At 39.5% G+C, this 26,145-nt stretch overlaps 1 protein-coding gene across 2 annotated transcripts; it reads right to left on the bottom strand.

Moving 5' to 3' along the window:
• Positions 1–24,326, bottom strand: PRRC1 (proline rich coiled-coil 1). 2 transcript variants are annotated; one of them, XM_072359390.1, is made up of 9 exons: positions 24,215–24,326; positions 18,094–18,210; positions 15,326–15,748; positions 13,894–14,057; positions 11,433–11,535; positions 8,380–8,543; positions 7,516–7,619; positions 5,142–5,244; positions 1–1,600 (listed from the first exon to the last, which is right to left on the bottom strand). In XM_072359390.1, the coding sequence occupies exons 2-9, from the start codon at positions 18,188–18,190 to the stop codon at positions 1,391–1,393; spliced, it is 1,368 nt and encodes a 455-aa protein (XP_072215491.1). In that variant the 5' UTR covers positions 18,191–18,210; positions 24,215–24,326; the 3' UTR covers positions 1–1,390. The 2 variants fall into 2 exon arrangements, with proteins under 2 accessions (XP_072215491.1, XP_072215490.1); XM_072359389.1 differs by having other exon boundaries at positions 24,162–24,299.
• Between the last annotated feature and the right edge of the window lie 1,819 nt (positions 24,327–26,145).

Below are 26,145 nucleotides of genomic sequence, written 5' to 3'. Positions count from 1 at the left end.
TACAGTCCTCTAGGAAAATTTATTCAATGAATTTACTGAGTGAGCCAATTAAGGCAAAACATAATATCTGGAAAGAGACATGCTTGCACTGAGTACAAATATTAGCTGACTTAAGAGTATATTATGTATGAAAATGTCCTCTGAAAGCATCTAAGAAAAGTCAAAGCAGAAGAATACAAGCTGAAAAACTGCTTAAGGCAAACAAAGTATTTATTTATTCTTCGTTTCTTAAAAAAGTATTATTAATAAAATATTTTCTTCACAATTACTTCCATATTTCTGAATGAAGAGTTCAGATTGTATGAGCATGGACAGAAGATATTCATAGCCATGAAAAAAGAATCAGACAAGACAAAAAACTTTTATAAAAAACAGCCCATGACATTGATAATGTATTTAAGACTTACAAATGTATAGAGAATGCAGGATAGCAAAGCAAGTGATTTACATCCCACCATTTACCAGATCAAATCATTGACAATTGTAACTTAACAGAGGAAACTTAATTATTACATATAAAATTTGAGGTTTGGAAACGGTGTAGTAAATTCTGTTGTTGAAATGCAATGCTGAAATAATTTCATGTGTATATGGTTTCTGATCTAAAAGCCATGGAAGCAACAATAAATCTGCCTAGTGTTTTAAATGGAGATGAACTGCGTCTCTGCTATAGAAAAGATATACATAAAAGAAAAAAGAAAAAAAAAGAATGAGGGGAAAAAAAGAAAAAGGAAAAAGATGCACTTTGGAAAATAATATTTCAAAAATTCATTAGTCCAGACTTCAACTACTTCGGCATGGACCTGTGCTCTCCTTCAGCAATTCACTGTTACGTGTTATTAAAACTACTCAGCTTCAGTCCTGAGAACTTACTTACATACACCAAATGGTGCCAAGTACCACTTCAGCACAGGCCTTAAGGAACATCCAGTACAGAAGTTGCCTCCCTACTCTGAAATGCACATAAAACATACACATTATGCTGTCAACATGTTCAAATCACTAACATACGAAAAGTAGCTAAACAACAATCCCCATCTGTAAAAAAAGTTACCGAGTAACTAAAATACTAAACGTTGCGGCAAATGCCTATTAAGGTGTCAAGTAATAGCACATTCCACTTTATAAACTGTAATGCTATTATCCCAGCTATAAATACGTTTGTTCTGATTTCCTCTTTTATGAATCATATTGGAAATCACACAGTTATTAAAAATCGGAATTACTCATTTACACTACTGGAAACCACCTTCACTTCTCAAAAAGTAAAATACAGTTTACAAGTAGATTATAAACCTGTGCTGTATCCCCACTTAGAATCAAGAGTATCTAACGTTTACAATTCCAGAATTATAACCGGTATTCTTTACTGTCATGGGTCAATCTTCTTTCAAATGGTCCGAGGTGGCAAATGTTGTTTGTACATCCCTGCCAGAGCCTTGGCTGCGCTGTAGATCATCTGCCGGCGGGACATGCCAGTGAACACCACGTGCCAATCAGTCCTGTTGACGTTCAGTAGATTCTTCTCGATCACTTCACCCACTGTCACCAACAGGCCTGACCATCTCAGATTGTAATCCTGAGGCGTGAGACTCTTCGCCTGCATAATGTTTTGAGATAGTGGTTATTGAAAGGGTATGAAATCAGAAGTTTTGTCTCTGTCTTCCCCACTACCAACTTTCAGAAGCAACCCTTCTCACATCAGCAGGGTTACATGGCAAATAAAAGAATATCAGCTATTGATACCGCCCCATCATTCAGAACAGCAATTAGACTTTTGAGATCTGTGTACCATAACCCAAATGTCATCTAAACAGTTCAAAGCTAAAATAACATATTCAAGATGATAAAAGAAATTCCACCATTAGTCTCAAATAGTTTTCTTTTTTGAGGAATCCAACAAATGGAATCAATAGCTACGTGTTTTTTTAAAAGGTAACTGTTACCTTCCCAAGATGGTTAAATTGGCCCCTTCAGAAGAGATCAGTAAGGAGACACCTGAGTCTGGCAGCAAATGAGTACAGAGCTATACACATGAGATCACTGAGGAGCACATTCTCTAATTCCCTGATGCTGGATGCAGAAGAAAAACAGTGCTGTAAGCATCACTGCATTTCACACTTCTCATGCTCATCCCAGGCACCGACCTCTGGCCACTCTCCCTTATTACAATGAGCAGAAGGCTTCCAGCTTCAGTAGGACTGTACTGAGTATTATTTATTTCTTCATAGCGTTGCACAACTGGCCACATTTCTTCATGCAGGTTTTCTCTGACAAATAACTGAGTTACCCTGTCTCTACTGGATGCACAGCAGACCAAAGTCCATTTACTGCCTTGTAAAATAACAGCATATATAAGTTTGTAAGAATGTCTAGTCTGCTCCAATATAGAAATGATCCGTTACCACAAAGTACACAAGAAGCAGACTCCTCTGAAAGGGAACAGTAAATTCAATACTGAGTTCTAATTAGTCAGAACACACTGTCGGTAAGAAGCAAATGATCTGCCTGCAAGTAAGGAACGAATACCTAATTACACCATCTCCATTAGGGTACACATAATGGTCTAACTCTGAAAAGTTACATCCTATATACATTCTATATAGAAGCTTTTATCACTATTCCCAATACATAAAAGAATTAAACACACCGTCAGTGAGAACTAAGAGCAACGTAACTGCTTTTCTCTGTTCATAGTCAGAAATACAACTATAAAATGACTGTGATTGTTTTTTTTCCCCTTTGTGATTAATATTTTATTTAAAGATATTGGACTGGATTTATACAAGTTTCCTGAGAGAAACATTGATTCCAGAAAATTTGTAACAGGAATAAAGGTAACAAACACATCTGCAGCAGGCAAAAAAAAATCAAAAGGGCAATGATTTGCCACACATCATAATTAATGTAATTACAAATTTTTGCTAGTCTTGCTATTACAAGTCTCAAGGTACAGGCCTGGGAATCCCAACAAAAGAAGAATGTGGAGTTGTTAGAGTCCATAAGAGGCCATAAGGATGATCAGAGGGCTGGAGCACTTGTCCTATCAAGACAGGCTGAGGGAGCTGGGCTTGTTCAGCCCGGAGAGGAAAAGGCTCTAAGGAGACCTAATGTGGCCTTCAAGTATTTGAAGGGGGTTTTGAAAAATGGGAGATTGAGTTTTATACAGCCTGATGGTGGTAGGACAAGGCAGAATGGTTCTATACTAAAAAAGGGGAGATTTAGGTTACATATTACAAAAGAATTCTTTATTCAAAGAGCAGTGAGGCCCTGGCACAGCTGCCCAGATAAGCTGTGGTGCCCCATCCCTGGAGGTGCTCAAGGCCAGGCTGGATTGGGCCCTGTGCAGACGAGCTGGTGGGCAGCAGCCCTGCCCATGGCATTCGGTTGGGATGGAGTGGGCTTTAAGATCCTTTCCAACCCAAATCGTTCTGTGATTCAATGAAAAAATTACTCTAAAAGTTAAGCTATTAACAACTGCTTTTAAATAACAAAAAAAATACAAGACAAAAGCAAAGGTCAGCTTTGTGGTCTGTGTTAAAAACAGCTTAGTTTGTATCAGTGATCTGTAGACATTGTGACAATTTATGCAGTAACTTCACACAGCTGTGCTTATTTTCAGATAGGGAGCTCACTTCCCTCCGTGAAGCTGTATTTGCCTAATTAGCAATTTTTCTGAAGCTTCATGTCTTTCTACACCCTTTCTGAGAACATTATGGAAAACTAAACAGAGCAGTATTTCTTCTGCTGTCACGCATCAGCTTTTCATAGTTCTAAGAGCTCTGAAAAATGAGAACTGAAGCCAACCAAACAAATGATCACTCAGCTGGATTTGGTATTACCAAACAAACAAAAAGGACAACTGCTATTTGTTTTCTCCAAACAGCTCCCAGTGCATCAAACACCAAACAGGTGTGATTATTATTATTATTTTTGCTTTGGTTTTTTTGTCTTTTTAATTTTTTTATTTTATTTTTTTTTAAATTCTGTACAGAATCAATAAAAATAAATATCAGAACTAATGTATGGCTCATATCTGCTGCCAGGCAACATGTAGTGGGCAAAGTTTGGAGTAATTCCCAGTGCAAGCCCAGGAAATGTAAGTTATCTCATGAAAAAAAGCTACCAGCAGTGCTTAAGAATTACACAGCGCTCACTATTTTCAACAGGATGAACCAGAACTTTCCAAGATTTCAGTCTCTGTATTTCCGAAAATACACCTTTGTCAGAATAGCACAGACAGAACAGGACATCTGAATTGCTTTTTAGGTATGAGTTCACAGTAGCATTAGGTTTGTGCACAGTTATAGATAATTACCTACTAGGGATGAGCTTTAGGAGCACTAGCCAATACAGTATGCTATCAGCTTGCTTGCAATTAACCACATAATACTTAGGTATTACAAATGCTTACTACAACCTGAGTGACCTCAGCTCATGCCTAAATGGAACGTTAGCTATTTCAGTGAGTTGGTAAAACATGCCTGTATGCACACAGACACTTCATTATCACATAATTTTGCTGAGATCAGATAAGACTCCAAAACTTACGTGAAGTAAGTTAAGAAAAGGAAAGCACATCTTTGGATGGGTAAGAGCGCTTACCTCAAGCACCTGGTGCACTTGTTTAGTGCATCATTTGCGCTGCAAAGCTTTCCCTTCTCACCTGAGGAAGTGAGAGTATACTTATTTTTCCTATTTAAAGATTGGTAAGGTTTATTTTTAGTCACTGAGACAGAGAGATGGAAACAGAACGATAAAATTACATTCCATTCTGGAGGGTTTATTTCTTCTTGGATATATATTTTTTCCTATTATTTCCTATCAGTTTATTTCTTTTCAGAACACTTTTTTGATTAACGGAAAAGTAAAACTGATACTTCCATATGCCAAATAGTGCAGAACGAGACTCTCAAAGAACAATTACTTTGCCACAAAAGAATAATGACTTCAGGTAGTACATACACATGACTAAGAAGCATGTTTTATCTTCATTTCATAAACTGAAAGATTCAAGTGGAGCAACAGTAAGAACTGACATCGCAAATGTAATTAAGACTGAAGTCTTATGTCTAAACTGTTCATCTGCCATTGTTTTTTTTTTTTTAAAAAAAAACAAAAACACAAATCTGAAAACTCACCTGCTGTACATATTGTAGAGGAACTGGTGTTGCTTGGGTAAAAGCTTCCAGATGAATCCCATGAACTGGGTCCTCAATGATCAGACATCCAATGTCAAACCACCTGCAATAACATGCAAGTTATTTCACTTTTGAGTATTGAATATCACTCAGTTGAAAAGCATGTAAATACTCAAATTACAACTCAGCCATTTTATAAACTCCACTACGTGGTTATTTGTAATAAAGTTTCATTAAGATGTTGTAATTTTAAAGTAAAATTTGTATAAAGCATTTTTATTCATATGTAATTACAGCCCATGTATGTAAAAGAGAAATACTTAAGACAACAAGAAAGTAGGGAGAGTGGGGAGCGTTTTTGACACCATTCTTGCTAGAGTGCTTCTCATTAATATAACCTTCCCTAGCAATTAAAAACCTGATTTCTCATTCATGTTGTATATATAAAAGATTGCTGTGGCATGTCTAACCTTACTATGACCATTTATGCAATTTAGTCACAGGAACAGTTTGGCATCACTCAAAAAAAAAAACAACCAGTAGTGGTTACCAAAACAGTACTTAAAATGCTTCTGTATCTAGTTTGCAAAACATTGAATCATTTCTCCCTATCAACAAACTGACAACACTGATAAGATCCAAACAAAACTAAGAGCAATACATCACTGACTCACTGTATACAATTCCCAAAACAGTCGTACAGTTGAGATGCCAGAGGAGAAACACTCGGGGGAAAGCAAAAATACAAAAGCAATGCCAAGAATCACAGACGATTCAGAAAGTAAAATATTGCAGTCTTTTGCACTTCTGATAGAGCACTACTCCTACTTCCAACTATGAAAGACAGCTGAGACAGCTTCATTGTTAAAAATAAATTGCTCCCAGTTTATAAAGCAGTTTGAATTTGAAGGGAAACATAACAGAAAAAGAACACTGAAATATTTTCTGCAGATAGTATCCAGCATATGCAGTTGGAAGGGAACTAATGTCTTTCTGCTCTCTCAGTGACAACTGAGAACATGGTGGTTACTTGGAAATACCTCTTTCTTTCAGATATGTCTAAGTGTGGAAAGGATATCAGCCAAACACAAACCAGATCCCTCATACTGGAACTGTAATGCCACAATGCCCACTTCACAATCATTATTAATCAATTATTATCACCATGAGCTATCATTTAACTGCAGAAAAAAAACAAAAAACAGGTCAAAAATAGTTCAAATGTTTTTCATAAGACTATGCACGGAAACTTTCAGAATCACTTGTTCAGTATGAATTAAAGCATGCATTAAGTTATTCTTTGTTTCCACTGTAACTGATGTTGAAGACTAAGATGTTTGTGGGGCCTGTAAAGCGTGGGCAGAAAAGTGAGCATTCCTTACAACTACTCGCAGTCCTAAGCCAGCTTATTCATGTTGATTATTTTACAAACAAATAAAAAAAATCTCTGGCTAAGGAATAAATAAGGAGTAAAATTCAAAGGAAAAGAACAGCAATTATTCTGAAAAAGAAATCTGGTTGTCAGAGTTACACCTTCGTGTACATGATAAAACAGCTCAATTGGACTAGGTGGAAGTGAACGCTAAACAAAAACGAACACACTTCCTAATTATATTTACTTTAGAAACTTCACTATCCATCTTCCACTAAGGATACTAAATGTAACTTTAAAAATGAAGCAAGAGCAGACCATGTTGAAAACGAATGAATCAAGACTCCATTGCTTGAAGAAAAATGCAAAGATGGAAAAAGAAAAAAAGAAAAAAAAAAAAAGAAAAACAGAAAAAAACACAACTGTTTAATGTTTTGGAGGCTAATGGCAAAACTATTAAATAAAAAATGTCTGTCAAAAAGAATGTTATGAAACTCGGGTTAGAATATATGTGAAAGCATAATGGTTATGTTTGTGGGGAAAAAAAAAACAACACCACAAACTGTACATTCTCACTGAAAGGAAATTGATAATCTGGCATCTGAAAAAGTCTTATTACTACAGATGCCAGAACATCTCCAAATGTACTCTCTGAATAAAACACAATTTCAGGGAAAGAGAGGAGAGCTCGCTCACAAAAGCAAGCAAGCTACTAGCCAAATTCCAGGTTTTACAACAATTAGTTAATATCGCCAGCTCTGCACTTTTGTAGCATGAAAGAAATAGACAAGGAGTTTGTCTATTCAGCTCTCAAGATGGATGGACAAAAAGCTGTAACAACATCACCAAAATAAAGTCTGACAAAGCATGAACACACAGACATTCCTGTCTTCTGCTGAAAATGGTACTGCTAAATAGCTCATCAGAGGCACTTGCAAGTCTATAAAGAGCATTCTGCTTTCTTTCTTCCTCTCAGAAGGAATACACATTTAAAGTTCTCACTTGTCAGGAAGCAGTTCCTCAATGAAGCTTTCCACTGACACAGCAGGCTGTTTTTCATGTATCACTCCTGTCCGACGCAAGCTGTCTATCCTTTCTTGGGCCCCCTGTGAAGCACAGCACAATACTTGCAGACAAATGCAAAGAACAACTGAATGTATTTTTCAAGTTAAAATATGAGAGATTTGGAAAAATAAAACAGCATTGAAAAAAAAAAAAATCACTCTGAGGCTGCAATAAAAATACTACCATTACACAGCAGTAGACAAATAGGCAGAGAAAACATACAGCTTAGCTCCATTGTGAAGAATGCTGCATCAGTTAAGAGAAATTACTTCATTATTAACAAGCAAACAATTTTCTCATATTTAAGAAACAAGACGCTAAATAGTTTTTTGCAGCATTTTTGGTTATTGGTCAGGAGGTGGTTCCACGTATACACCTTACACATATTTATATTCTGGATATTTTCAAATCTCGTGAAACACGCTCTGCTAACCCTTTCTGCACAGTGAATTTTCATCTTTTAAGGATCATTATTCTTAATTATCCTCATTATTATCTGTTTGGGAAGACTCCTGTGGCAAGTGTTGATCAAGCTAACTTTCATCTGCTGAACAAATGAGGCAACCAATGAAATTATAAGTTGACAAAACTATTCTTCACCTGCTGTAAATGTATTTATAGCAAGAAATGAAAACTTGTTTCAGCAAGCCACTTCACAAGATCCAATGATAACAAAAAGCAAAGGCTCACTTACCTTACAAGTTGATCTCCCTTTAAGGAAAATCAGATTCTTAAAGGGGAACGTTTCTACAATCTCACTTTTCATTGCAGGTACTTCAGCATTATTACACATTAACTTACTTTTAAACCTGCAGCATAGCCCACAGGCTGGGGTGCGATGTTAGACTGTGCAGCCTCTCCAGTAACAACAGCCATCCCAAAGACTTCTTGAAAGGCATCTCTAATTGCTGCAACTTTTACTTCTTTATTAGAAGTAACCACAATGTCCAGTTCTCCACCAGTTTCTTTAAAACAAAACAAAAAACACATATTTAGTGTACATATGTATTTCTCTACATTTGTATTCAAGTAGCTCAAATACATTCTAAATCTGAAGCATATGCCTCATATAGTATTCTCTTTCTAATACACCACACAGGATTTATTTTATGAAGCAAACAAATTAGGAAGAGTAGGATGATGAGCTAAGAGATTTATGGATTAAACAAACAAACAAACAGACAATACAAACTTAGAGATGTTCAGTACCCTGAAAAAAAAAATAAAAATGGGAACCTTGAGTGACAGCTAATGGATTTGAGAGAATAACTCAAAGTGTTCATTTCTAAGGATGTATTGGGAAGCAGTAAGAAATGTTGGTGTGATATGGGAATTCTTTCTTATGAAAGCAACCAAGCACACAGATTCAGTTAACAGAATCCAGAGAACAACTGCCAAATTTCACGATCTTTTAAGCAAGTGATCACATTATTTCCTAGTTGTGCTTGGACTGCAAATTTAAACATTTTCTTGTTGCTCACCGTCCTTTTTTCATTTTCAGTCCACTGGCTGTGAATGATAAAATTAAGTCCAAAGGGAACAGACAACAGTAAGTGACCAACTCTATGGTCCTTTATTAAGCAGCATCTCCTGTAGCTTCTGCTAAAACAGAAAACTGGGCTAGTTGAACCACTGGTCTGACACAAATGCCTCAGGGTCTGGGGTATCTCTCCCACAGGGCAAGGCTAACAAGCAGTGACTCTTCAGCATGGAGAAGACAAGGAATAAATTGCGCTCACAAGACACCTCATTGATGCATACAAATAAATGAAGGAAAGGTACAAGAGTGAGGCTCTTTTCAGAGGCATTCAGTGCCAGGACAAGAGACAATGTGCACAAAGTAAAACACTAATGTTTCCTTCTGAACATCAGCAAATTTTTTTCTGTGTGTGAATGTGTGAGCACTGGCAAAGGTTACCCAGAGATGTCATGGAACCTCCCTCTTTGGAGACCTTCAAAACCCACTGGGACACAGTTCTTGGCACATGGCTCTAATGGTCCCTTTTTGAGCAGACGGGATGGATGGAAAGACCTCCAGAAGTTCAACACTCTGATTTTATCACCCAAAGGTGCATCTTTTCAACAAAAGCAGCAAAGTAATAAAGAAATAGACTTTTAACCTGTCATTACCGAGGCTCCGTGTCTGTACAAAACCCAGTTAAACTACACCCAAAAGAAAAAAAAGAGCAAAGCCCAGTGGTTTTACTGAACACTGAATTTTACCTCATCACACCTGCTGAGGGGTCCACAGTCCTCAAGCGAAGAAAAAAATCCTACCCCCACATCCCTCCTCCAAAGAAAAAGGAACAAGAAAAAGTCTGAAGCTTAAATTTCAAAGAAGAGAAGAATAGAATATTTCATTCACTGGCTCATACTACTCAGCAGACTTGATCAGAGGAAATATCTTCTTTCTATTAAGAATCACCAGAAATGTCAAAATAGTAGTCAAACGTGTAACTTCCTTTTAGGGTTGGTTGGTGACTTTCTGGTTTTTTGTATTTTTTTTTACATATCCATTAATTTAGTGAATTCCAATGGAATTGGAAGTACACATCATTGATTTCCAGTGCAGTTATTTTAAACAAGAAAAACCACTTACATCAAGGAAATAAATAAATAAATATTTTTTTCACTGACTTCTTCTTCAAAGAGATCAAGCTAAGTAAAGTTGCTTTGGCTGAAATTCATCGTTTGCATGCCCTCAGGATAGAAAATCTGCTGACGAGCTTTTAAGGCTCCACACAAGTATAATTTAGATTATGATCATCATGTACCAAAAGTATATCCTTATTCAACACAGATGCTACAGGAAGGAAGTAAAGGCATTAAAGCAATAAATGAAATAGTTCAGAACTGCACCTGCCATGCGTAACAATACAAAAACATTAAAACCTAAAATGTAAGAATTGCATTGATTCAGAAACAGAACTGCCACATCAAGTTAAACTGTAGTCCCTGTACAGGAAACTGCACTGCATCTTTCATGCTATAAACTGAAACATCAGTTCCACAGAAAATTAAAAATTTCTTGTCAATTTTTGTTATAAAAATATTGATTTTTTATGCTTGTAATGTGACAAAACATTTACTATGCAGACAGAAAAATTCCATTCCATGTGCTTGCCCTATAGACTGAGATATTTACAATGAACCAGTGAAACAGTTCAGTGGTTTTCCAGTAAGAGATTACTGGAATAGTATTTGTACATGTGAAAATATTCTTAACTACTTCATCCATAGGCTCTGGCACTCCCAGGCTTTGGATGAGGAATCTAAAATTTGTTTGAAATTGCAGCTGGAGAAGTAAAACAGGTCAGAATTGGAAGAAAGCCTCTACAGTCATATAAATACTTTTATTTTACCTCCCTGAGTCTGCCCATCTTTTGACTTGTTTTAATTTTAATGCACCATTTTACCAAAGTTAAAATAGGTGATCCAAGAAGACTGAAGCACAGAATGTACTTTAATTAAAATACATAACACTTAAATAGAGACACAGTGGGAGAAAAAGTATAGAACAAAAAAATTACACAAAAGTCTGCTTCACTGTTTGTTTGTTTAATTTATTATTTTCTTTTTAATTTATCATTCACAATTTGTATTAAAAAGGCATTACTATCCCAGTAAATGAACTACAGTGAAAAACTGAAGCCAAATGAAGGTGAAGACGAAAATAAAAGAAACCAGCCTCCAGAGAAAGTGGTTCACTGGACAATACACTCGAGAAATCCATACAATATTCTGTCTTTGAATTAGCATACTGCATACAGGATCTTCAAATGCACAAGCAACAAGCTATTAAATTAACCTACTATTTTACATGTATTATGTAATGGTTTGTCACAAATACTTACTGATATATGGAACCATGCCAGGATCCAGTGTTGTGATCATGGACTCCACTGAATGTTTGGTTTTATCAAGAACAGACTTTACCATGGGATTCTCAGCTACACCCTACATTTAAACAGACAGACTTCCATGTTATAATTAAAAAACAAACAACTCTCTCCAAACGTTGTCTTGCCATTTTCTTATCACATTTACCTTTTTTAACAACTGCTGTATCTCACTCATCAGTATATAATGCTACGGAATAAGACTATCACTGCACAATACTGTGGGTACAACACACAGCTGATATCATTTTTACCATCCTCTTCTGCGTTAAAGCATTATTCAGATGACTTAAAAAGAAACATCTTCAACAGCAGTAATGGGCAACACATTTGATCTAGTCCTGTTCTGGGACCAGAATCCCTGAACATTTACTAAGGTTGTACGATTCCAAAGCCAACTACAGATGTGGTAAGACCACACAGCTAGATTTAGGTTGTGCTAACTTATGCCAAACAGTCTCTTTACTATCCTTCCTAAAGACAATAGGATCTATTTTTGAATGATCCATTACTAAAAAAATACTTCTAGGGCAATTAAGCCGAAAGCTTATAAATAGATTCTAAACAATACTGGAAAAAACGCTCTGTACTCTCCAGCCAAATCATAGGTGGAGCTGCTGACAGACTTTGAAGCTGATTAAATAAAAATACATACGCTACACTGTGTCTTGCAAATAGCCTCGATGATTGTCTGCATCTCTTCACAAGTTTATTTAAAGTCAGATAAGATCACAGGGTGAAAGAAAGATACAATTGCTGAGTAACTCAGAGATAAAGCCTGAAAACTAATTTATTGAAACCTTTTATAAAATTTCTTTGGTAGGCTGACTCTTTTAAGTCTAACATAAACTGCATATGATTACATTTGCTTCACTACAATCAAGCATTACACATGCTAACACCATGCATACATTCTCTTTGACAAGTGCTTGCTTAATATACATATTGGTATTAAAACTTCTCTAATTCTGGAGTTAATTATCCCAGAATAACTTCTGTTCAGCAAGGCTTCTTTCCCATCAATATGAACTCTATTCCTCTGTTGCAAGCTTAACACAGAGAGAAAAAAAATCACAATCCTACATCTACTGAGATATTACAGAATGACTAATAATGATTAATTTCCTCACATCACACAATGAAATAGTTCACTATTGAGTTCATGTGCTTTTCTCATCACTGAGCAGAACACTAAGTCTGGTTAGAGAATTTGGTAAAGAAAATTAAACAATTACTCGTGCTAGCGTAGTGAAAGTTTTGGAGCCAGAGCCCACAGTAGCCGCTTCCCAGTCAATGCGCACAACTCCAGCAACATTTCTGAATGGTAGCCCCCATCTGCTAATATGTAAGCTCTTGCGATTTCTCACTCACCCACAGGATGCCTTTAAGGACAAGACCAGAATTATTTCTCCTTAGTTCCCTCATAGTTTGAAAGCTTGACTGTTGTTTTAATAAGAATGGAGGGAAGGCTATGAGATCCTCAGAAACATCTGCAGTAACATGTTCTAGGTCTGGAGTCAAGCAGTACTTCTCCAAATACTTCCAGCCTGGCTGCCTAACTAATAACTATGATACACAGCCCCTGCGGATTATCAGGTTGCTGAAAACATGGAGTTGTTTCTGCCTGCACAGACTGCCTTTATGGTCACAGGTCTATCACAAAGCAGGTCTATCAATAAGCCACATTTTTGTATCAATGTAGAACACAAAGTTATCACAACACTGTGAACCATAATGCAATTAGATTTGGAATTTCTATCAAGTCAATGCTAAGTCAACAGAAATCCAAAGAAATGGAGAATCTTCCATACTGGCAAATGAGAGTCTCTTGAAAATTCAGGTACTAACCTGAATTGATCAAACAGGCAAGTACTCAAGCTGTGAGGTGTAGTGATTACATTAGTATCAAACTTTGTTTCTAATACACTATATGCAACCAGTCTCAGAACTCATCTGTAAGACTGCCATCTTAGACAGATTCGGGGAACTGAAACAGTCTCACTCTATTCCAATCCATCAATTTGTCAGTTTTAGATTCTTTTAAGCACTGTCTAATTTGAAGGAAATCTGCAAGAAAGGTAAATGGTTTGTTAAAAACACTTGGGAAAAAAAAACAACATAATTAAGACTATTTCCAGAATAGAAATAAGGATAACTGCAGCAACTATGATGCTAGTTCTTTAGCAGGGAATCCAGGATGTATTTCTGCAGTCATTATTTATTAGCCTTCCAGATTCTACCTGATCTTTAAAAAACAAGAGCGCTGACACACTGAGAACATTATGGCATAATCATAATTAACAATTCCTCATTCTCTGAACTACATACATCTTTGACTACAGTCAGTAAGAAGTCACAACTCCTTGTGTAGTGTAAAAGTTAAAAAAACAAACAAACAAACCAACAAACAACTTACCTTTATAAACCCCCACAGGCCTCCAGCAGGTGCTCCACTCTGGGCAGTAGATGCTCGGGGGTCTTCATGCTCCTCAGGAAAAGTGATTGAAGAACCACTTCCCGTTCCAGAAGCCAAGGGTGATGAGAAAGATGCTTGTTGAGTAATAGGATCTGCCAGAACACCTAGTAAGGAGAAATAAACACAAATGTTCATTCAGTTTCCTGTACTTAATTTGTTATACTGCAGCAGCTTGCTGCGGTAGTCTAATAGGAAAATGAGCAGGAAGAGTAAAAGAATACTGGGTAGTTTTGCTTCACTTCTTGAAGGTCCCAGAGCAATTCTGCTTGTTAAAGGTTAGCAGATATAACACCTATAAACGAGTTCAACGATGTCTACCAATAGAATTGAGAATGCCAGTATATTATCTGTAAAATCAAATAATGTTTTTTTTTAAGCAGGTTAGTTTAATAGCGGTGCTTTCAGCTGTACTCAGATTTTTATTAGAAGACCTCTGAGGAGGAAAAAGAGAAATGGGTGTTGCTCTTTGAACAAAGAGACAGAAATGTTCTCATACATAATAAAAGGAGAGGTAAGAAATTTTCTAACCCTGAGAGCCAGAAATCAGTAGCAGTAGAAAAAGGAGCAAATAACCAAAAAGCTTTATGTATTTTAAAAGAAGATTAAAAAAAAAAAGAAAAAAAAAGAAAAGAAAAGAAAAATTCAGAATGAACCTTCACCCTACAACAGAGGCCTGTTTTAATGATTTTCCAACACGAGACTTAATCAAGAGTTATTTTTACCTTACAAAATCTTAGAAATCTTGCCCAACAGACTGGTCTTTTAAAACATTTTCTTCATACAGACCACTTAAAAGAGATATCACCAGCAAAAGTAAAGGCATGGCCTGATAGTCAACAGCCAAGTTTCCATTCCTCTAGCAAAACATGACATCAGTTCAGCAACTACAGCAACCATTTGCAAGAAAGATGTTTATTTTTAGCTGTCCAAATGCAATTTAGTGACTGGAAACAAGAAAATAGAAGCTGGTCTCATGGGATGAGCAGTTTACTATAGATAAATTATACATGAGATTACAGCCTGAGATACTGCTACAACGGCTGAACTTGATTCTCTACTCATGGTCAGGTGGACTTTCCTGTGCAAAATAACAAAAACCACAGCTCTCAAAAAAAAGTTTTTCTGCAAGTGATGATGCTAGTGGAACTCAGCAAAAGGGAACTCTGTTCCAGACCATGTCTGTGTTCTAAAGGCTACTCTCCATTCTGCCATGTGCATCTACAGTAAGTATACTTGGAATAGTAAGAATTTGAATTTGCAGAACTCTAGCAGAGTGGCGGAAAAAGCCACACGAGACCCCTCATTCTGTCTCATCAATATAAAAGCATACAAACAAAAAGGTTAAAAAAATAAAAAATAAAAAGAACGTTACCTGTGACTGGAGGTGCAGAATATGACGGCATCAGTGGGCTTTGTGGTGCTCGCCCAGCATGACCTCTGGTAATGTCATAGGTTGAAGACAGAGAAAATCCTGAAATGGGTGGACCGGTGGGAGGTACAGAAGGACCAGAAACAGTTGTAGAGCTGAAAGGAGGAGGTGTAGAGAACTGGGGCAGAGAGGTACTAAAAGTTGAAGAGGTAACAGGAGCTGGGGCAGGAGCCAGAGGTGGAGCAATAGTAGAAACTGCCGCAGAAGGCACAAACGGGGGAGTAGCTGAAGTCATTATAGGAGGAGGAAGTGGAGCCACTGCAGCTGGCAAAGGTGGTGAGTACGCTGGAGATGACATGCTTGGTGTAGCAAGGGGACTGGATAATGGAGATGACATGCTTGGTGTAGCAAGGGGACTGGATAAAGCTGAGAAGGAAAAAAAAAAAAAAAAAAAAAAAAAGGACATTTTAGACATACTGAGACTTAACCTGATACAGTTAGAGACTTGGTTAGGTCTTTACAAGCAAGTTTTGAAGCTGTCCGCTTTTTGCCCTTCAACAGGAATTTTAGTTCTAACTAAATTTCCAAAAAAACACTGACTTGAATCAACGTAGTTACAGTACTATGTAAGCCATGTAGCTGTGCATTAACCTATCTGCCTTAAGCTAGGAAGATGAGTTAGCACTAGTCTTCTGAATTAACAGATGCTGAAGGTTGCCTCAGAAATTTATAGCTAGCACCATTCTTCCTGAAACGTAACGTCACTCATCTAAACACTATCAGTATGTGGATTCAAAATCCACTCAAAATCCACAAAATAATTCTTTCGAAGACTTTTAAAGAAGCTATCCAAGTGTACAGATATTAGTTTGTATAGGTAATATACTTGTGTCATTTTCAGCAAAAGCATTACATAATAATGGAAACATTTCCAAACAACCTTTCTTGAAAATGTCTGCTAGGTAACACACTGCTGGCACTGTCATTATAGAAAAGGTCAGAAAATTTGGAAAATGTATCTTTTTAGAAAAGGAAAATATGCAGCTCAGGAAACACTTCTGTACAGAACGAGATGTTAAGCACTGGAATAGGCTCCCCAGGGAGGTGGTTAAGTTACCATCCATGGATGTGTTAAAAACCATTTGGATGCGATGCTCAGAGACATGATTTAGCAGAGGGTTGTTAGTTAGGGAAGTATGGCTAGGTTGTGGTTGGACTTGATGATCTTGAAGGTCTTTTCCAACCTAAGCAATTCTATGATTCTAACTCATCTTTGAGCTCAACAACCTTGCCACAAAGCTACCAGCAAACCTCTGTGTGGTACAAAGGACATTCATGGCAAACCCTCATCTCAAAGTACTGTAAAGATTCTACTGTTTAGAAGTTGTTTGTAGAAAATTCACCACATCAGTAACATCCTCTAGCACTTTTTGCATTTCTGGCTCCCCTGCCCAGGGAGGTGGATGAGTCACCATTCCTAGAGTTGTTCAAGAACAGTTCAGATGTGGTACTAAAGGACACGTGGTTAATGGGGTTATACTGGTGGTAGGTGGATGGTTGGACTGGATGATCTTGGAGGTCTTTTCCAATCTTGGTGATTCTATGATGCTACAAAGGTTTGATTTTTAAATGCCCTGCTTATCCACAATGGCTTCATACTATCCCTAACTAATATCAAAAGGCACAGTATATAATTATAGGGTAAGGTTTATCATTAACAGTGGGAGACACAGATCCATGTTTCCAACATACTTCTTGTATTTTTTTCTGGCCAACTTCTTCCTAGATCTGACAAATAGCTCTTATGAGGAGCAGAAGTATCAGCTCTGTCATTTCCTTGCTGCTCACTGACATTCACATTGCTAACACTATCATCAGTCTGTGATCTCTTCATTGCAATATTTCTAGGCCACATGACCATGTTATGAGGGTCAGTTTGGTTAAAACTGGATAACATAATTCATAAATCCTCTAAACCTCACAGACAACAATGCAAAACATGGCAAGTGAGCAAGCAAGAGCAAGTTGAAGGCCTCTGTGTTACAGAACACCCACTCTTTCATCAGGACATCTCTTGTACAACATGTCACTGACACACGGACCAGTTGAGTAAATGCTACAGGGCTAAGGCAAATATTACTCATAAAGCTTGTTTCCTTACTTCGGTGAATTGCAGGGACTGGAAGGGATAAATATATATATCAACAGAAGTTCTAATGTTTTCTTCCCACTATGTAGTGGATTGCCTTACACCCCCATAGGGTAAGCACACAGCACTTTGAAGGTCACTGCACAAAACAGATGTACCAGAAAAAATGAAATATTTGGTACTCGGGTTCTTGAAAAGAATCAGATATAATGCACACATGGCTTATTTCCCACCTACAGTATTAAAAAAAATGATTATCTGAGTTTACTGCTATTCCCTACAAGAGTGTAAATTTGTTTTTTAACTCCTTTCTACACTGATATCCTAATTGTGCACTGCAGTGTAAGTTACAATTTTTCTGGACTTATATCCTTAAAAACCCTAAGTGTACATGCATAACTTAAGAAAAAAAATTCAAGTGCAAAAATACGTTTAAAATATTCTGTATGTCAAATGTATGCCAGATAAGCAGACTTCCGTGACTAAAAAATAATTTAAATTCTCCAAATTAGCCCAAAGAGCACTGTAATTGTGCTGATTGCAACACAACATTTTGGGATGAATTGCTGTACTTCAAAACACATGAATAAATGTGATCAGCTTGCCAAATAAGTTTCTTTACCTGATGAGTCAGGCATTGCAGAGACAGCAGTAGGTACTGCTGTGCTTGGTGGGGGTGTACCAGGTGGAGTTGTCTCTATTCCACTCTCTTCCATCATTTTCCTTCAGCTACAAAAACCTGTCAGAAAAAAAAAAAAAAAAAAAAAAACAAAACATGAATAAGCATACCTTCAGAAAGATTACAAAGATTTTTCAACTAAAATATGAGGGCCACAACACAGTGATTTACATTATCCTACAGAGAAGGTAATTTAAATTCCAGCTCTAGGGGGAAGAAAAAGACTAATCTCAGGTACGTAATTGTCTCTATTCTCCTATGCTCTATCCTTACTTTTAGCACTGCAATACGTCAGACTCCAAGTCTCCTCCTAAAAATCCTACCATGCATGCTCAGTTACTATTTCTAATACATGCTGAGAGTGTTTAGATGAGTAAAACTTCAGAAGTGGTTAACTATCTCAAATCCCTCATCCCACTGTAAAAAAACCCCTTGTACTATCAGGTATCATTTTGCTGCACTACTGAGTGGTAGCAATTCAATCAAGAACTTGATATTTTCAGAGCTGGTGCGGGGAAGGATGCAAAACATTACAAAGGGAAAGAGAGAGGACCAAAGCCTCTCCTGTTCTGGCAGCAGCAAACCACAATAAACCAAGAAGTTGTAGCCACCTTACTCTGGTTTAGGCATTTCAGCAGATGCTCCTCAGCATATCTGAGCCAAAGCACTTTGCTAGACACTGTGAAAAGCACCAGCACGGCTGCCAACAGCTAGAAGCCAGCCCAGAAGTTCCTGAGTCTGTGACCTAAGGTCTAGCAGTTTGCCAACAAGCAGTTTCCTTGTTTGCATTAAAGAAGTGCTTTAGGGTCAGCTAAATTACCTCCTACAGAGGTAATCAGATGAAATTTACCTAAAATATGAATACACTGAAATCAATCAAGGCACAAAGAGTTACGAATACTACACTGAATAAGATTCCCAGTGCAGAAAATTCCTGAAAAACCCAAGTATCACACTATTCTGATAACAATAGAGTCATAGAGTATCGCAAGTTGGAAGGGACCCATAAGGATCATCAAGTTCAATTCCTGGCTCCACACAGCACCACCCAAAAATCAGACCATGATAATGACAGCAATGAAAGTAAATGAAAAAATGTGCCTGTATTTGGAAGGCCAAGTTACACTGCGATTTCTTTGTAGCTCCTTTGAGTAGACTTTTAAATATACCACTTCCAAAAAAGTAAAGCCATATGTTTATTTAAAAATAAATAAATAAATGGAAGTATAAACTTACAGAAGAAGAAAAGGCAATGGTTAAAAAGAGCAATACTTGCATCCTTGCAGAGGCCCTTACCTTGGTAAGCTGCAAAGCAACAACTTACTCCCTGAGATTTTCCTTAGGAAATTTTAATAGAAGAAAAATCCTACATAAAGTAATTGTATGTAGGAAAATTTGAGACATTCAGGCATTTTAAACAATATCCATTATGTCAGAAGCTACTGAGGAACGCCAGCTTATTCCCTTAACAATTTGTAGAGGAAAAGGATTAGGTAATGTGATTAAGAAAACTCACACATATAAAAAGAATTCCACTTGCAAAAATACTATTTTCCCTCTTCCTCGCAAAGAAATAATGACAAAATAGCATTAAAAAATGGAAACAACAACTCTTTAATTCACTTAAGAGCCTCTCTTTAGACAGGATGGGCAGGACAGTAATTGGTGGAGTCCAGGCGGTCTGTACAAAATTAGTACATCTGCCTTATCATCCTTTAGAAAGGAACTGCACACAGCCTTCTGTTAAACTTCACAATGTAGAAGAGTTCATACTGATAAGATTCTGCATTTTAATCAAGTTAAATGAGTTTACCCCTCCCGTAAAAGCATTTCCAAATTAATTCTTCTTCCAACTACACACTGCAAATCACAAAAGAATTTTCCACTGTGCAGCTCAAGTAATCACTGGCCAAAATCTCCTAAAAACATTTTGTTTTATCAAGTCTCTGCTCATCTGCTGCTTGATTTCAGCTAATAACATAGTTCAATATTGAGGGCATGTACAGTGAGGTTCCAGGTAATCTCTTTTCAAGATCTCCACAAGAAACTTAAAAGTTATAATTCAAACAAACAAAAATGCTATTGTTTTCACATTTTCTCTCCTCATTTGTCCAACTCTGAGACAGCCAATAAGCCAGGAATGCAGCATGGTCAGCAGACAGCATGAGAGGGGAGTCCTACAGCTGTAGGACTTGCTTCCCTACCCTAGGCCTTATGGTTCTGAGTATTCACTGATAGGCACTGTTTTCAACAAGCTGGATGCCCTCTGAGCAATATCAGCAGAAGGGAAGCAGAGCAGTGAGCTCCCAATGGTCCTCTGACCCAAGTACACACCACAGCCTCATGTGTTGTCTACTATGTTTGGTTGGGTGGAAAGGCAAACTCCTTAATTCTCACACATAACATACAACAACAATGGCCTGCAATATTTTGCTCCACGCCCTCAATCCTTCATTCTTCTCCTTTCCACCTTTCCATCCCTGTACTAATGAGAGAACTTTGAAACCTAAATGCTCCCACAGTCTTCTTCTTGTGGCTCATCCATCTCCTCACATTTTCCATCTATTCCTATTTCCTGAGTTCCCTCCACCCCAAGATGCTCTTCCAGACTTGTCTAAGCAGCCTCAAAAGGGAAATGGAGCAAGCTACAGACAACACAGGACTGAGAAATGCCACATTACAATCAAACTCATTGCGAAGTTCTGACCTTGCAGCCTGCATAAATAGCAGCACTCTAAACACTGAGTTCTCAACATAAGCCAGTAGTAGTTTGCATGTGCTGCATGAACTTTTCTTTCTTCTTTTAAATGGTTAAGAAGAAAGAAGAAAAGGCAAGGAAATAAAAAGGCATAACAGATGTAATTGGGACATAATAGCTCATCATGTCAAAAGAATCCACCATGGTACATAATTAAAACTAATTCTGCAGCACACATGGATTAGCACTTGAATATAAATGGCCTGCCTGAATACAGCTGTATACAAGATACTGGGAAGTGAGCAGTATATAAGAGACATGGAAGAATGGAAACAAGAAAAAAACAAGGAAACCAAAGACTTCAACAGTATTCAGTCCTCAACAAACTTTCCAGCAAGGGTTTCCAACTTCCCTCAAAGAAGATGAAGGGTAAAAGCTCCAGAAATTCCAGGATTCTGTAAATTCCAAAAATCCTTGTTAATATTTTAGTGATTTAAAAAAATCATTATTTACACTCCAGGCCACCAACACAATTAACTGCCAAGAGCTCTTGAAAATTCAGTTTAATTTCTCAGGAATGTAAATCTTTACAGAAAGCTACAGTGAGACCTTCTGCTTTTACACAGGTGTGTTTTTAATGGATCTAACTTTCTATGAAAAACTGTTCAACACAGCCAGCCGTGCTGCACATCTGCAGGTTAGGCTGCTTAGACAAAAGACACGTGCACGAAATGTCAACTACACCCAATTACTTGTTTCTCCCCTTTCCTCTAGTGTTGCTTTATGGTCAACAGTGATTTTTCAAACATAGCCACACAATGAAACAGAAGTAAATGGAAAAATTATGTAGAAAAATAATTTAAAAAAAAAAAAGACTTTTTCTCCTTCTTGCAAACTGGAGCACTCTGTATTAGTAAACTGAAGGCACAAAAGAAAAATTCTGAAACAAGCAAACTGAAGCATGTACAAAGAGGCAAAAATTACAGCAGTACTGCCATCTACTGATTCGTGACCAGAAGCTGATCGCAGAAACTTGATAATCTCACCACATGTAAGAAAATCTTTATTTATACTTTTATGAAATCAAAACAAGGGATGCAGGAAAAAAATAAATACAGAGAGGAAAAAAAACAAACACACACAAAAAAACAACCCCGTGTGCCCAACTTTCAGTTATCCTTAAAATAACCCCTTTAAGAAGCAGCACGAATCATATTGAGTTCCCAACAGTTACCTGGTTTAAAAAAGATGGCCATACTCAAAGGCCACTCTGTAGCTGAGAAGTAACCATACATATTCTCACCAGTCAAACCTCAGCCTAAGCCAAATTCCCAAAGGCAAGGTCTGTATGCACTGAGGGGAATAATGGGCTCCAGAGCTCATGTCAAAAGCAGGAAGCAAGTGAATTGGAGATTGAGCTAGCAAGTTAATCATTTTCTTTACCTGAGTTTAATAGGAAGTGACTGCGTTTGTTTCACTGTTTTGCAATAATCTCAATGACATGACCATACTTCAAAACTGTTATTTGGGTTATTACTCTAAAATACAGAAATTGACAGTCAGTGGATAAGAACACGTTATCCAGAAATCAGACAGGCTTCAGAATTTACGCTAGGTCATATCTGATGCCATTCTTGATTAACCCCTTCTTGCCTTTCAGTAGACACTCCTGCTAATAAAAGAAAAAAAAAAAAAAACACAAAAAACCACAATATACTTAAGAGCCTGAAGGGGCAATGTTGTGTTTTGTTTTGTTTTTTTTTAAGCAGAGCCTGAAATGAAAAACGTAGTAGGAATACTGATCTCAAATGCTATTAAACTTCTCATGTTTAAATCATAATATGCGTATCTATTTCACTTAAACGCGTGAAGCAGAGTAATGGTCACACACACCAGTGATGGCTACACACGTTAGCAGCTTGCCAGAATAAGCAGCAGTCAGTTACTTATTTCATAGAATCACGGAATCACAAGGTTGGAAAAAACCTACAGCTGGTCCAACTGTCCTCCAATCATTGTTGCTACCACAAGCCACTAACCCATACCTTGTAGCTGCTCATCCAGATGCCTCCTGAACACTGCCAGGGATGGCGACTCCACCACCTCCCTGGGCAGCCATTCCAGTGCCTGACCACTCTCTGAGAGAAAAAGTTTTTCCTTATGTCTATCCACAGCCAGGATCCATTACCAACACAACCACCGCTTCAAATAAAATGTTACAGCCCAGGCTGCATTAACTGAGTTACAGACACAGAATTCTACTGAACTATGTAAGAGATCAAGGGGGACAGAAGATCCCAAGAACTCATACAGGTTTGACAAAAAGATGTTAAAAACAAAACAAGATGAACACAAAAAAAAAGCAAAAGATAAAGAAGAACTGCATCCTACTGAAGATGAAGTGAAGCTGACCTCAATCAAAAACACACCATTTGTTCTCTAAGTACACGAACTACAAAACCTTCATTCAAAGCATTTCTCGCATTGGTTTATTCTGTGTTAGAATTGGGAGAGAAGGCCAGGCATAAAACTTCCTTCATAGCCTGCAGGCAGGTGCCAGAGGGCACACAAAGCCTCATGGAAGCCAAAGGAAGGGCACACAGGGATCGTGAATCTAATAATCAAGTATAGAATGATCGTCTTCAAGTCCAAAAAGAGGCACATAATGTGCAAAAATAAAGGAAGAAAGAACAGAACCCTCCCACAGTTATTTCATACTAATAACAAAAACAGTAGTAAGCGAGGAGTTGAAGATATGCTGAGATGCAACAGCTCCTGCACTTCCAGATGCTGCTTTGTTGGGTGTTTTTTTTTGTTGCTGATGCTCATTTTTTTTCCTCTTTTCAAAAAAACAACCGCTCTTTTTGTGAGATATCGTGAATCGCTAAAATCAAGGGCAGTTCACTTCAGCAGTGCCTCCAGTGCCTGATCTGCCGCCGCAGCACCGCCTGTCAAGACAAAAGCCGGTCCCCGAGGGGAGGACGGTCACAGCCCACAGTCGCTGTGACACCGGAACCGCACAGGTTCCCCAGGTCGGAGCCGGGCATCCGGACCGTCCGGAGGCAGTCGGGCAGGGCAGCCGGTGACTCACCGCGCACAGGAACGCGCAAGCAGCAGCCAAAAGGAAACTCACGGCGTGCCGGCCCGGCCTGTTAGCCGCAGCGCTGCCGGGGGACCCCGCACGGAGCGAGGTTGCCGGGGCTTCGGCCCGCAGCCTCTGCCCACCCTCACGCGTGGCACCGAGGGGCCGCGGCGCGGCCTAGGCGGCCGGCTCGATTCTCTGCCGGCTCCTCCCGACCCCACCGGCTCTCACCTCCGCGTCCACCCCGCGGGTCCCGGCCTCCCGCAGCGCCCCGAGCCCCACACCTGCCCCAGACGCTCCGGGCCCGCACCGCCGCAGTCGGACCGGCAAGCTAGGGCGGCGACGGCTGCGCTCCGGCTCCGCCGCCCGGCCCGGCCCTCCGGCCACTCCCTCCCGCCGCCGGGGACGACGGGGGACTACGCGGCGCCGTCCCGTCGGCGCGACGACAGGCGTCCGCCGAGCAGCCGGCGCCGCTGGGTCGGCCCCTCCGAGCACCGCGGGCTGGACCAGCCCAGCCGGCCCGGCGGGGAAGGGGCGACCCGAGCCCCGCCGGCGACGAAGCGGGCGCCCGCCGACCCCGCTGCCGACTACGACTCCCGGCAGCCCCTGCGGCGAGGCGCATGCGCAGAGCCGCGCCGCTCTGCGGTGCCGCCCCCGCCACGCGTCGCCACGTCTCCTGCGGGGCGCCCGGGGGGGGGGGGGCGGCCTTCTGGTGTGAAATGGCGGCGCGGAGGCGGGCGCTCCTACTGCCACGTTCGCGGGGCCGTTCGGCCGTCCGTGCCGGGGGAACCTCCAGCCGGGAGGCTTTTCTCTCCGGGGGTTCTCGTGGCGGTAATGCCGTATTTATTCGCGGTCGCTGTGGCAAAATAAAGCCATGAACGGCCGGGGAATCGTTTCGCGAAGGGATGCTGAGCCACCGCCTGAAGCGTTCCGTCGTTCAGCTCCTTGGCGCTGCAGCTCAAATGTTCACCAGCCTCTGTGTCACTAACTGCGCTCAGCAGCGTGCTGGCCCTCCACAGCGAGCTGCGGGAGGACGGGAGCAGCTGAGCGATGAGCTCTGCTGGTTAGGCCGCGCTTTAGTAGGATTTTGTATAAGAGCAGCATAGCGAGTTGGAGATTTGAGAAAAACACCGGCCTGAATCTCAAAAGAAAACTGTAAATTGCCAGTAAGGAATTCACTGAGGAATCGTTAACTACTGAACTGAATGAAACTTGGGAACCGTCGCTGCTACTTCTGTATAAGGTGCTGAGAAAATCACCAGCCGCGTGCTTCAGTGGAGCTGAATTTTGTCTGTTCCTCGACTGCTTCCCTTTTTGATCTGAATCAAACGTCTGCTGGAAAAGAGGATGCAAAGATGTCGTTTTTCCTACAAGTATTACATGCAAAGTCCTGTAGTGTTGGCTCGGCTGACAGTTCCCTCCCCCCTGCTTTAAAGCTTGCACTGGGATCTTCCTTTCTCACATATGTTTTAAGGGCTCTCTGGCACTGCTTCTCTCATTGTGTTAAGCATAAACTGTTCAGTGTTCACCGTGACACTGCTGGGATCACTGAGTGACATTAATTTTCCTAAACTGAGATTTTCCTAGGAGACGATTCGTAAATGTTTAATTTTATTGATTCCTGTCTGGCTTCCACCGACTCGTTGGTAGGCAGGTTAATTAATAGCATGTTCAGGAAACAATTTCTACCATGGAAATGTAATTCTTAATTTTGCTTAGTCGGGTTTTTTCAATTGCTTTGATGCCAACATCTGACTTACTTGCTGGAGGCATTAGGAAAGGCAGTAGATTCATTGACTACCTATCTACAACAGAAAGGGTGGACTATAAACCCACAGAAGGTGTGAGGATCAGACCTGTCGATGAAATTCCTGGGTGTATTTTGGTCAGGAAAGACCAGCGTACTATCCCATGCGATAACAGGAAGGTTTAGGCATTCCCAATCCCTACTGTGCCAGGGCAGCAGCAAGAATTTTGGGGTATACAGGGATACTGGAGCTCCTTTATACTCCACTTAGTGCAGGAGCTGAGGCCTTTATACTGACTCCAAGAAAGGCCAAAAATGGGACTGGGGAAGAATGGAACAAGAGGCCTCCTAGAAAGCAAAACTAGCCGTTAAACAGGCCCAGGCACCCTCCAGCCAAACTGTATCTCCATGTGCCTCAGGACAAGTTAGGCTGGGGCCTACGGCAGTGCTAGAATTCCGTTTGAACCC

This window comes from Excalfactoria chinensis, chromosome Z (genome assembly GCF_039878825.1).
Source record: "Excalfactoria chinensis isolate bCotChi1 chromosome Z, bCotChi1.hap2, whole genome shotgun sequence".
NCBI lineage: Eukaryota > Metazoa > Chordata > Aves > Galliformes > Phasianidae > Excalfactoria > Excalfactoria chinensis.
Note: the sequence above shows the minus strand (reverse complement) of the source record. Positions and strands in the feature narration are given on the sequence as shown.